Source organism: Tenebrio molitor, chromosome 1 (assembly GCF_963966145.1).
Source record: "Tenebrio molitor chromosome 1, icTenMoli1.1, whole genome shotgun sequence".
Classification (NCBI taxonomy): Eukaryota; Metazoa; Arthropoda; class Insecta; order Coleoptera; family Tenebrionidae; genus Tenebrio; species Tenebrio molitor.
Genome location: NC_091046.1, coordinates 16,401,791 through 16,413,936, shown reverse-complemented (window position 1 = coordinate 16,413,936; position 12,146 = coordinate 16,401,791). Strand labels below are relative to the sequence as shown.

The window sequence follows — 12,146 nt, the reverse complement described above, 5'->3', positions numbered from 1 at the left end:
ATCACTTGTTCAACAGAGATCAATCGATGCGATTCTATCGCAATCAAAGAATCGAAATCACGATTTGCGAGTTGAATGCACCTTAAAGTAACAGAAAAAATAAAAACTCGTTCAAATCCAACTCCAAGTGAAAATAGTCAGCCGTTATTTTCACTAGTCGAATATTAATATTCGCTGGAATTTTCTGTTGCTAGGCTACGAATGTAAATATGTATCTGCTATTTTATTGGTTAATATTTGAAAAATAACAGGTGAATTGAATAGTCAGTTATAATACCACGAGTAGTCAAAGATTGTCGAATATTTTTGTGGTGGTATCACGAATGGTCATTCGCTTTATGAACACCATGAGTGCGTAGCACGAATGGTGTTCAAAAGCGTAATGACCATAAGTGATACCATCGGAAAAATATTCTACTATCTTTGACTACGAGTTGTATTCAACAGACTATTCAATGAACCAAATCAATGATTAAAATAAAAATTTTCAAAGCTAGTTCGCAAATCTATGTTACACATGATTTCATTGTTTAGTTAACTTCGTAAGAAAGTAATAATTTCTTTGAATAAAAATAATAATCAAGGTTTGTTTAAAATATTCACCTCGACCACTAGTGGAATAGTCAGTTATATTTTCACGAGTGGAATATTCGCTGGAATTTTCTGTTGCTAGGCTACGAAAGTACATATCTGCTCTTTTATTGGTTAATATTTGAAAAATAACAGGTGAATTGAATAGTCACTGGTGTTTGGTCACGGTATATCGAAAAATCTGGTTGTGGAAAAATGGATTTTTTTTTTAAATCTTCCGAAATCCAGGTCGGTTTTTTCCGATTGAATTTATTTATTTTTGGCGCCGAAGCTGCAGATTTCTCATTATCACTACTACTTTCCTGCGTGTTGCCATTATTTAAATTGTTAATTTTTTGGAAAACTCCACCAAAGCGCTGGGCACCAGGTAGTACAACTTCAGGCCGAGGCCTCAATTGTCCCCCTGACGAATTATCAACAAGGCTATCTTCATCTTCATCGCCTGAATCCTCTCTAGATACAGCAACTGCTTCGGGATAAAAATTTCATTGCTTTCACTATTATCCTCATCAATCAAAAATATCAAATATTATAAAAGCAATGATAAGTACCTAGCGGTGCCGAACGGCACCCACGGTTTTTTTATATTGTAAATAAGTAAATGAAAACCGAGAAAAACAGAAAGAAGAATTTGTGACACATTTCGATAAGTTTATGTCATTATTGTCATTACGAATACCTAATTACTATGTCATTAACAATAAAGAGTGTAAATTAAAAAAAAATATCCTTACACCCAGCCTGTATCCATATTGTACTCAATTAATTCACTTTTAACTTTTCACTTGTAACAACGCTGTCAGTAAAGAATGCAAAATGACTGAAATACGAATCTATGCAAGGGAGTCTTATTTGCAAATTTGCATGGCCATTGGTCTATCATTTTTTCATTTTTGTGTTTTATAACCCATATAGGAATTGGATACCTACCGGTGCCGTTTGGCATCGCTAGACGTTCTCGGGTTTTAAATATCAGTACATATTACCATTTTACCAAGAATAAATAAAATACATAACTGTTCTGTTCCCGGTAGGTCCAATATTTGTGCTTACACGCGAGAACCATATCCATTAATTCCACGTTTGTAAAATTTGGCATTTTCAACGATTTAATAACAGATACACGATTATTAATGCACTGCTATACTGCACCGTTTGTCGAGCTGCAACTAATAACTGCTCTGCTTACGCCAACCCAACCTCCGATAAGAAGATCCTTTTTGTCCTTTGTGTATGAAGCGTGTAAAAAGCGAGAGTTCGGTTTTTCTTTATTATTGCTTTTATAATTTCCACTATGAAACCAAGACAGTGGTGCGTCCACAATTTAGTGTCTAAATTGCTGTTCGATTTATTTTATTTAATTATTTATGTATCCTTACGTTTTAAAAAAAAAAACGCATATTTTTTCATTGATGCGGGAGTATTCAGTACTTACGTGTTTAAATATTTCTGTGTATTTTGATTACAGGCTGTACAGTGAGTTTTTTTTAAGACTGGCCATAGGGTTTTACATGCTAATTTTTCAACCCCCTGTTAACTTTTGTTCCGATGAAAATATTCAAACCATTTTTGGAATAAAGTTGAAAGATTTTTTAAGCTATCGGATAGATTACAATTCAATATCCCAAACTGTCGAAAAAGTTGTGAAAAAAATATTTTTAGTGCGCCGAAATAATAGTACGTCGAGCGGGCGCCAGAGTAGCGCCATTGTCGGCTCAACCAGCACCTGACGATTTCCAATTTTGAACGCTTTCGGCGCGCTAAAAAATATTTTTTTCACAACTTTTTCGACAGTTTGGGATATTGAATTGTAATCTATCCGATAGTTTGAAAAATCTCCCAACTTTGTTCCAAAAATGGTTTAAATATTTTCATCAGAACAAAAGTTAACAGGGGGTTGAAAAATTAGCATGTAAAACCCTATGGCCAGTCTTAAAAAAAACTCACTGTATAGTGACGCTAACTTTAACAACTAAATTTTTAGAAATGTACTTAGAACAAGTAAATGATCCAAAAAAGAAAATATGGATTGGTTATGCCAGAGGAAATAATAAATTACTGGCAAATAATCAGGAAGACATTGGAGGCAATTTACTTTTTGGTGGACCTGTTTTAGATCCAGAAGAACCTCATAGAAGTCAATATTTGAAAAGTACTCGGAACAGCAAACCTTTTACAAGTCAAATGCACACTTTTGTTGTACTTTGGGATGAAGGTGAAAAATGCCTAAATAACAGGTGTTCAGTTTGAAAAGTTCATCAAATTGGCTTTGATCTTCGTCGCTATCTTTGTCTAACCAACTTAATTTACGATGTCGTTGTCTTTTAAAAAATTAAGTCAAAACCAACTTAATTGAACACCTGTTAGTTATATTAGTCATGTTTAATTTGTTCAAATTTTCAGATCACATTTCGTTACAATTAAATGGTATTGAATATGGCAAGATCGATAAAAGGACAATGCAAGAAGTAAACTTTGCAGATAACGATATGGTAATATGATTTGTTTATTTTTTGCCGATCTAATAAATATTTTTAGGTCCGCTTAGTTCTTGGAGTAGGGGTGGGAGGAGTCAATGATTTCCCAGATGATTTCCGATCAGGAACTAACGTAAAACCTTGGCGCAACAAAGACAATAAACAAGTTAAAAATTTCTTTACGGCAAGAAGCGAATGGGGGAAAACTTGGAGCGGTGACAATTGTGCTTTACAGGTTGATTATATTAAAGTGTGGGCTTTATAGACTTTTTGGAATAGATTTTTTAATCATTATGTGCCATATTAGGTATATTTTTTACGCATGACTGTAAAATTAAAAGAAAATAAATGATTGCGTTAGGAGGCACACAACACAACAATTATTTATTATAAATTACATAATTATGAATACAGAATAGAAAAAAAAACAACATATTTTTAAGAAGTAGATACCTGTTTTTAATTGCTTACATTAATAACATATATATTTTTGCATTAAATTTAATCTCTTGAAATCCGTAGTCACGAACTATTGCAGCAAAGAAAATTTACTGAATGATAAATACATTTTCTTGTACTAAAAATTAATACATATATGATTAGAAGTAGGAGCAAATACCGGGTGTATTATGAAAAACCTTTGGTGTTATAACTTCCTTATTTTTTATCCGATTTTAACAAATGATACGTCAAACAAAATCGTTTTAGAAACACTATAGTCCGACGGGCTATGATTTTTTTTAACATTATATTTTTTGACAGACCGCAGCTAACTTTGTTTTTTTAAGTTGCACTGTATATTTTTTTATCTTTATTCTGATAGATGTTTATCTTCTGAATACATAAACATTAAAATAAAAAATCAAAAATTTGTTTTTAATAAAAAAAATAGAATTTCCAAAAATCAAGTAACCATAACTTTACTATAGCAAATGTTTGAAATTACTTCCATTCTCTCTAAGCCACATTCGACACCTTCCACTGACGCCCATTGCGGCGTTTAATAAAAATTCTGGTGGTATTTGTTCACATACTGCTACGATTCTTTTTATTAAATCATCTCTGTTATTGGCCGGAGTCAAATAGACATTGTCTTGAATGTCCATAGCTCTCTTAGTCACTTTGCAAAATTAGAATGCACTTTTATTACTGTTTAATGTGACTGCTTAATTTTAAAAAAATACATCGTTTCTTAATTTCTTGTTTTTGTTTCTATGCATGAGCATGGTTGTTTACATTTTCATATTTAAAATAAAAATCTCTATAAAACTGAGCAAAAAAAGTTAATAGTGCCATTTAAAAAAAAAAGTTGACTATTATTTGTCAAAAACAGAACTCAAGAACAAATATTGGATCAATTCAAATTGTAGCCCATTTAAAACGATTTTGTTTGACATATCATTTATTAAAATCGGATAAAAAATAAGGAAGTTATAGCACCAAAGGTTTTTCATAATACACCCGGTATAAGAAATTTTAAAAATCTTTAACTTTTTCTGAGAATACATGAATATGAAGAGTTTACAGATTTTATTCGAGTACAGTCATATCTTACTTGCGACTGATTTTAAATTATAGAGTAGGTACTTATAAGCTTATACTCACTATTCATATCATTTGTGCTAGATTGATTTCCAGAGCTTTCCAGTTCAAAAGCATGTGATGAATTCGTGTGTGGTTCCAAATCTTCATTCATATTTAGCTGTACATTATCTAAAATTAATAAGCTATTACAATGAACATAATTTCTAAATGGTATTACTTTTTTCCTCATTTGTGGCAGTTAGAATATAAGTACCGAGTGATTGGCAATTTGGTTGCTTAATGGCCTCATCGTTGGGTCCAGGACTCACTACGGACATTGACATGTGGCCTCCCTCACCGCTTTGTTGAATAACTGTTGCAACTACTGGAATTTTGATCTGAACAGTGCTACCAACAAGATTCTGTTTTTCTTCTGCTGAAATATTATCCTCAAGATTTTATTTTAAATATAAAATTGATCACCTTCAGTTGTTGTTCCAGGCGTTGATGTTTTAGGAGTAACTGAAATTTGACCATGTTTTTTCAAATCTTCAGCACTAGCCGGCACCAACATTTGTTTATCATTTCCGGCAGGTAAGACTCGCACCAAAACAGGAATTCCGGTCAACGGTCTCAACAAAGCAAATGGTATTTGATTTGTCTCAATGGCTAATTGCATGGCTTTAGTTTTAATGGGTTCCACAAATATTGCATTGGCTATTCTACTAACAGAAGTATGAAACTACATTTTATTGAAAATAAACAGGAAAACATACTTTTGTTCTTCAACTAAAAATGAATCAACAGCTTGATTATTTTCTCTGTGTTCATATTGTTCATGATTTCTTAAAGCTATTCTTTTTGCAAAAGTTTTTCTGCAAATTTGACACGAATGTTTAGGTTTATCCACTCGTTGGTGAGACTAGAATATTAATATACAAAACCATTATTAAGTGAAAAATGGCCCTCTTTTATTAGTAAAATAGCTTATTTTAATTTTGCTAATAAGAGATGTTTTTAAGTAGTCCATAAATATGTAGGTACTTTTATTAATATAGGTACTATGGTGGCTAAAAAATTTTAGCCGTCACTATCTTGACATTCACCTACCCAAAGTGTAAATAAACTTTTAGGAACCGTAACCCCACTTTCGATTCTTGTCATTTTGACATGCATATTGTTATTCTGCTAATCAATTTAAACTGTTTAAAGCTCAGATATTCCAAAAATCCGACATGAATGAACAAAATTAGAGCAGTCGTACATAGATAACCTGAGGTAGTTCTGTGTAGTAGAAAATGACAAAATATACCACGTGACAAAGAAAGGTAAACACCCAGTACTTATTGTTTTATTTCAATAAATTTGTGCGGGCAAATGTATTTTGGGTCAGATAAGAAATGATTAAATTTGCAGCCCTATCTATGCAATATTTTTCCTTTTGTACTGCTGGTTCGGTTATTGCAAGCGTAAGGAAATTTTGTCTACATTGAAAAAATTTATTTTTGAATTTTACAAAATTTTAAAATTTTAAAAAATGTTTTTGTAAGGCGAGAAATACCGCGAGTGCGTAGACTTGGTCACATTCCTCAGCTTACTTACCATTTTAAGATATCATCAGGCATGGACTCAAGAAGGCCGTGAACACAGGGCTAGGGGCACCGGACGTCGTAGAATGACAACAGAAAATCAAGATCAATGAAGGGGTGTTTACCTTTCTTTCTCACATAATATAATTTCGAGTTTTGAAATTTATCACCCAAAAAATATCAATTACATTTTTTTTTAAATGACAGAAAATGACTGCTCAAATTTTTTGGCCGGCATAGTACCTTTAACTTGTGACACATTAAATTTGACATTTGATTAAAACCTTTCCCACAGTCATCGCATTTGTACGGCCTTTCATTAGTATGAGTAAAAATGTGGTTACGAAGGTTGCCTAAAACATACACTTAAGAAAAGGATATATAGAGATAAAACATAATAAACCTTTTTGATGGAAAGCTTTATTACATAAATGACACTGATGTGGTTTAATACCAGTGTGGGTCTTTCGATGTGATATTAGAGTAGAAACACGATTGAACGTTTTTTGACATATTTCACAAACATAAGGTCTTTCATGCGAATGAATAGCTCGATGCTGAGATAGGGTAGACATTTGTCTAAAAGCTGTAATAATAGAACACGAATAAGAATCTCAAATGATGTATTTTCAATGCAAACCTTTGCCGCAAGTATTGCACTGGAATTTCCTTTCATCGGTATGGGTTGGTAAATGGCGCATTAAGGTATATTGATGGCCGAATTCCTTGAAACCTGAAAGAATTTTACAATAAGTTAATTTATTAAAATGCAGTGGGATGAAAACTACTGTAAAAATGTATAATGAAAAAAAAAATTAACTCACAAGTTTTGCACTGCCATATTTTTACATGTTTTCCTTCTTGAAGTTTATATTTGACTAAATATGGAATTTCGTTTTTTACTATTTCCAATTTGCATAAGTTGCCTAGATCTCTTAAATTACTCAAATCTAAAGGCATTCTACTGTTTAAGTTTTCGTTAACTTCTATGGCTCCAGAGAAGGTGTAAGATGAGCTAGGTTGTACTGAATGAGAATTAAAGCTCTCAAATTGTAAAAAATCCACTTCTTTTTTAACGGCTCTGAAATTAAATGAAATGGAAATACACTGCCGCTCAAAAAATTCCGGACACTTCATTTTTTTAAATTTAAAGTACTTAATTTATTTTTTGTGAAAATTTAAGTCAAGTAATCAATTAGGTAGTTAATGACTTAGCAGGGTTTTAAAAGAAAATGCTAATTATTATATTGTACTCTTTAGGGCAACACCTGCATTAAGTGATTTTCGCACTTTATGCGTATCTAAAACTATTCATTTACAAAGTTGCTTTATGTTTAGATTGTGTTTTCTTTTCAAAGCTACATTTCAGATGACAGATTTGACTCATTTGTGTTTTAAACAACGATGGCCGAAGTGTGCGGTATATTGCACAACACCTTAATATACAGCGAAGAACTGTGCAAGACGTACTCTCGCGGTTCCGTGAAACACATGGATTCACGAGAAGGCCGGATCTGATCATAGCAGGTCCACAACTGATCGAGATGACCGTTTTCTGTGTCTTTCTGTATTGCGAGATAGGGGATTGCCATCAACTATCCTTGCTGGACGATTAGCTGATGTTCGTGGAGTTATGATTTCAGCCCCAACAGTCCGAAGGAGACTGAAGGAAAGAGATTTGTCTGCGAAAACACCAGCTACAGGCCCTAGATTAACGGTAGAACATCGAAGAGCTCGACTTGAGTTTGCACACCAGTATGTGAATCGGGGCGACAACGAATGGAAGAACGTGCCCTTCACAGATGAATCCAGATTTAGTCCTAGATCACCAGACGGTCATGAGAAGGTGTGGCGAAGACCAGGGGAGCGATACAGTCAATGCTGCATATCTCCCAGAACTGAATATAATGGAGGCAGTATAATGATCTGGGCTGGTATATCTTTAGAGGCCCACACCGATTTGATGTTTGTTGAAAACAGCAATGACGGCACATAGGTACATCCTGGAATGTGTAGAATCTCATGTGGGTCCCTATGCGCCATTTAGTGGAGAGAATTTTCTTTTTATGGATGGCAATGCTCGCCCGCACATGGCGAGAATTGTCGTTCGATATTTGGAACAAGTTGGTATACGACTTCTTCCGTGGCCAGTCAATAGTCCCGACTTGAATCCAATAGAGCACGTCTGGGATTTTCTTGGCAAAAGAATGAGACGTCGCCAACCCCGACCGGAGACGTTGAATGGCTTAAGAGTGGCTCTGCAGGAAGAATGGGCTCAAATACCTCAAGATTACATTGCCACTCTCATTCAAAGCATGCCAAATCGTTTAAGAGACGTTATAAGAGCTCGCGGTGGTAACACCCGTTATTAATGTTGAATTAGTAGTGTTATTGTAGGTCTTAATTGCATGTTAATTGATTAAATATTCCATTATTTTTGTTAATTTAACGTTTCTTCATTTTGTTTTTTCATTGTAAAGATGGTGTTCCTTATTTAAACACAATTTAAGATATTTCATGATTTTTAATGTACCACAATAACATTTTTGTAGGTGTCCGGAATTTTTTGAGCGACAGTGTATTTTGCTTGGGTGTTTTGAATTTTAACATACAGTGTGTCCCCGGATAGGTGAAACGACTCTTGTAAAAGATAAAAAATTCTCGATTTAAATTTTCATTTTCTGGGATTCAGCACTGCTTGCTTAAAGACTAATTTCTAACATAATTTTAGTTTTGAAAAATCAAGTATGCTTTGGAAATTTTCAAAACACCTATTTTTCTGTACAAATACGACAAAAAGTTATTTAAAAAAGTTGTTTAGAATCAACATCTGGGCCCCTATACCAAATTTCAAAATCATCGGCCAACTATGATTTTTCATTTTTTTAATATTTATTTATTTCACAATTCAAAATTATACGCACCTAAGATTTTGATTTCAAGCAACTTTTTTAAATAACTTTTTGACATATCTGTTAAAGTTTGTCTAGCGAGAGATTGGTTAACATAAAAAGCACTAAACTCTACGTAGAGGAAGTAGTACCTACCTACCTAGCGCACGTAAAATTTGAAATATGTAGGTATATCCTTCAAGCAGTAACATTTTTGCCCTGAAATTATGCTCCAATTAATGTATTCTAGTGCATTTTGTAGTGTTGGGTTAATTTAATATGTACAATTTAAAATCTAAATCTCCCAATAGTCCCAATCTCTCTCTGGACAAAGTATACTTACTAAAAAGCAACTACGAGTATGTATCTAAAAATGAAAAATTATAGTTGGCCGATGATTTTGAAATTTTGTCTAGGGGCCTAGATGGTGATTCTAAACAACTTTTCTTAATAACCCTTTGTTGTATTTACCACATAAAAGGCAGTTTACTACATATGTATACAGAAAAATAGGTTTTTTGAAAATTTCCCAAGCATACTTGACTTTTCAAAACTAAAATTAAATTAAAAATTAGTCTTTAAGCAAGCAGGGCTAAGCCCCAAAAAATGAAAATTTAAATCGAGAATTTTTTATTTTTTACAAGAGTCGTTTCACTTTTATTTTTAATGGTTTTTTCCAACAAGACATGGTAGAAGCTTGTGATTTTTTATCAGTATGAAGCCATATAAGAAAATAAAATGTTTTTACCGAAATGCTGTTTTTAGTGTTGTTGCCTGGGATAACGCATAATAACGGGTCTAGAATCGTGTTGTCATTTTACACAGACACATGGACCCTCTGCGAGAAATCTTTCACCGGAAGAATATGCCGTTGCCTTTGCGTTACAAGAAGAGGGCAGAACACAAACTTATAGTGCTTGTATCTTCGTAAGGAATTCTGACTTAAGTCATAAATAAACCGAACAAAGACCCCACTTAAAGAAATTTATTGTGATATTGTATCTGTCAATCATTAGGCGGTCTCGGAGAAAAAAATTAACTGGGGTAGTACTCAAAATATTTGTCGGAGACCGTCTAGTGATTTTCAGGCACAATATGACAATACATTTCTTTGAGTAGGGTCTTTGTTCGGTTTATTTAGGGCTTAAGTCAGAATTCCTTACGAAGATACAAGGACTATACATTGCTCAACGCTTAAGAGTTTCACTGTCCGCCATTTCGCGGGCTTTCAATCGGTTTAGAGAAACAAGCACGCACCAATGACGACACGGCCAAGGCAGAGGGCGCATAACTAGGTACCCCTAGACAAGATCGTTTTATGCGTTTACAAGCTCTGAGACAACGGTTTGTGACCAGCACTTTAGTGCAACAAGAAATTTCTAGAACCTATGGGTTTAGAATAAGTCAAGATACTGTACGAAGAAGGCTTGCAGAAGTTGATTTGCACCCCTACACCCTAGCAAGAGGCCCGCTACTTACTCCGGATCATCGTAGACAACGCGTGTTGTTTGCGAATGAACATCTGAATTGGAATGATAAATGATTGGGCCAACGTGCTCTTCATCGATGAGCCCAGGTTTTGTCTGTACAGTAATGATAGACGAGTGAGAGTGTATAAACGCCCGGGCGAAAGATACGCTCAGTGTAACATTGTCGGAACAGTAAGTCATGGTGGTGGATCCGTTATGGTTTGGGGTGGCATTTCGTCAGCAGCTTATACCAACATAGTCATAGTTGATAGAGGATGAATGGCAGCACATCGGTATATTACGGAAGTCGTGGAACCTCATGTAGTGCCACTCGCACCCTTTACTGGGGATGAATTTCTTTTAATGGACGATAATGCTCGACCACATATTGCTCGGCTGTGCAAAATTACCTTGCAGAGGGTACCTAATATTGCCAGAATGGTCTGGCCACCACGCAGTCCCGACCTAAACCCAATTAAGCACATATGGGATAACATGTTACGAGAAGTTAGAATAGAACTCTTCAACCGCCTTCTATGACGTTGAACGAACTGTCACAGAGCCTAATTCATACTTGGAACAATATTACAATATTGATTAATTAGACATTAGAAATTTAATTCTCGGTATGAGAAGAACTTGCCAGGCCGTCATCATTGCCCGGGGAGGGAATACGCGGTATTAGATAGCATAAATCATGCTATTTTTGTCTTCAGACAATTAGGTGTTTTTTTTAATTATCAGTATTTGTTGTAATGTTTTAGAATAAATGCTGTTTTCTTTCTTTATGTTATCTTTTCACTCATCATTTGTTGTACAAAAATTTTTTTTGAAAACCAGAATTAAGTACCTACATATATGATATTTCCAATTATGCGTTAATTTTGCGGAGCAGTGTATTCTAACTAATGCCTTATGTCTATTTAAAGTTCTCATTGATAGCAAATACCTAGTCCATTTTCATTTCAGCATTACCTGCAAAAGCAATTCTTCAAAATTTGGAATTAACAGAGTTAACATGTTTGGTTTGTACATAGTTAATAATAAGATAATAAGAACTTTTGTTTTTAGACTGTTCAAATTTTACAATTTGTACAATTGTTTTTAGTTGTTCCAATGAGCGTGTTCAATAAAATCAAACAGACAGGTCCTTGGTCTGATGAAATATAGTAAAATACCTACGTAATTTCAAAGAACTTTTTTGAAAAAAACACAGCATTTATGTTAATCATCAATTACCTAAGTTTAATGGAACATAATTTCTTTCAATTGCAAGCAATTGTTCAACATTTATTCAAATAACTCACCCATTATTCTCTTTGTCATACTGCAGAAACTCTGCATTTAGATCTATGTGGTCCATCGCAAACCAATATTCACTTATTTTAAAAGAATTTTAAGAACGTCTTTAAAACTTTGTAACTAACGCAAATAGATTTTTTACAGTAAATACCTCCTTAGTCAAAGTCACAATTTATCAAGTAATAATAAAAAACAAACCACAACAATAGCAACAAGTAATGGCATCTTTTATCTAGTTTATACATTTGAAATTTATTTTGAGAAAAAAAAGTGTGATTTGCATTTTGTTTTTAGTAAAATATT

The 12,146-nt window shown here is 33.8% G+C and overlaps 2 protein-coding genes across 5 annotated transcripts in view; one reads left to right on the top strand and one right to left on the bottom strand.

Moving 5' to 3' along the window:
• The window catches only part of LOC138122198 (beta-1,3-glucan-binding protein 1-like), a 23,455-nt gene extending 20,007 nt beyond the window's left edge, over window positions 1–3,448 (top strand). For both annotated transcript variants that reach the window (XM_069036384.1, XM_069036383.1), the window contains exons 6-8: window positions 2,576–2,806; window positions 2,995–3,083; window positions 3,130–3,448. In XM_069036384.1, coding sequence (XP_068892485.1) covers window positions 2,576–2,806; window positions 2,995–3,083; window positions 3,130–3,333 — 524 coding nt within the window. In that variant the 3' untranslated portion in view covers window positions 3,334–3,448. The remainder of the gene's footprint in view (window positions 1–2,575; window positions 2,807–2,994; window positions 3,084–3,129) is intronic.
• LOC138122196 (uncharacterized) lies at window positions 3,421–12,146 on the bottom strand. Of its 3 annotated transcripts, XM_069036381.1 has the most exons (10): window positions 11,849–12,146; window positions 7,006–7,262; window positions 6,822–6,914; window positions 6,585–6,767; window positions 6,425–6,534; window positions 5,369–5,514; window positions 5,076–5,317; window positions 4,831–5,025; window positions 4,674–4,781; window positions 3,421–3,645 (listed from the first exon to the last, which is right to left on the bottom strand). In XM_069036381.1, exons 1-10 carry the CDS (start codon window positions 11,902–11,904, stop codon window positions 3,617–3,619), a joined length of 1,419 nt encoding a protein of 472 aa, XP_068892482.1. In that variant the 5' UTR covers window positions 11,905–12,146; the 3' UTR covers window positions 3,421–3,616. The 3 variants fall into 3 exon arrangements, with proteins under 3 accessions (XP_068892482.1, XP_068892480.1, XP_068892481.1); XM_069036379.1 differs by lacking the exon at window positions 3,421–3,645 and having other exon boundaries at window positions 4,111–4,781; window positions 11,849–11,998; XM_069036380.1 differs by lacking the exon at window positions 3,421–3,645 and having other exon boundaries at window positions 4,111–4,781; window positions 5,076–5,314; window positions 11,849–11,997.

What these genes read in the sequence shown, in the direction of transcription:
- LOC138122196 (XM_069036379.1), bottom strand. Translation starts at nt 11,904, where the DNA reads ATGGACCACATAGATCTAAATGCAGAGTTTCTGCAGTATGACAAAGAG. An exon ending in TTTTTAGTTGAAGAACAAAA is followed by an intron (nt 5,318 to 5,368) that starts GTATGTTTTCCT and finishes TACTTCTGTTAG; the next exon opens with TAGAATAGCCAATGCAATAT. An exon ending in GCCTGGAACAACAACTGAAG is followed by an intron (nt 5,026 to 5,075) that starts GTGATCAATTTT and finishes ATATTTCAGCAG; the next exon opens with AAGAAAAACAGAATCTTGTT.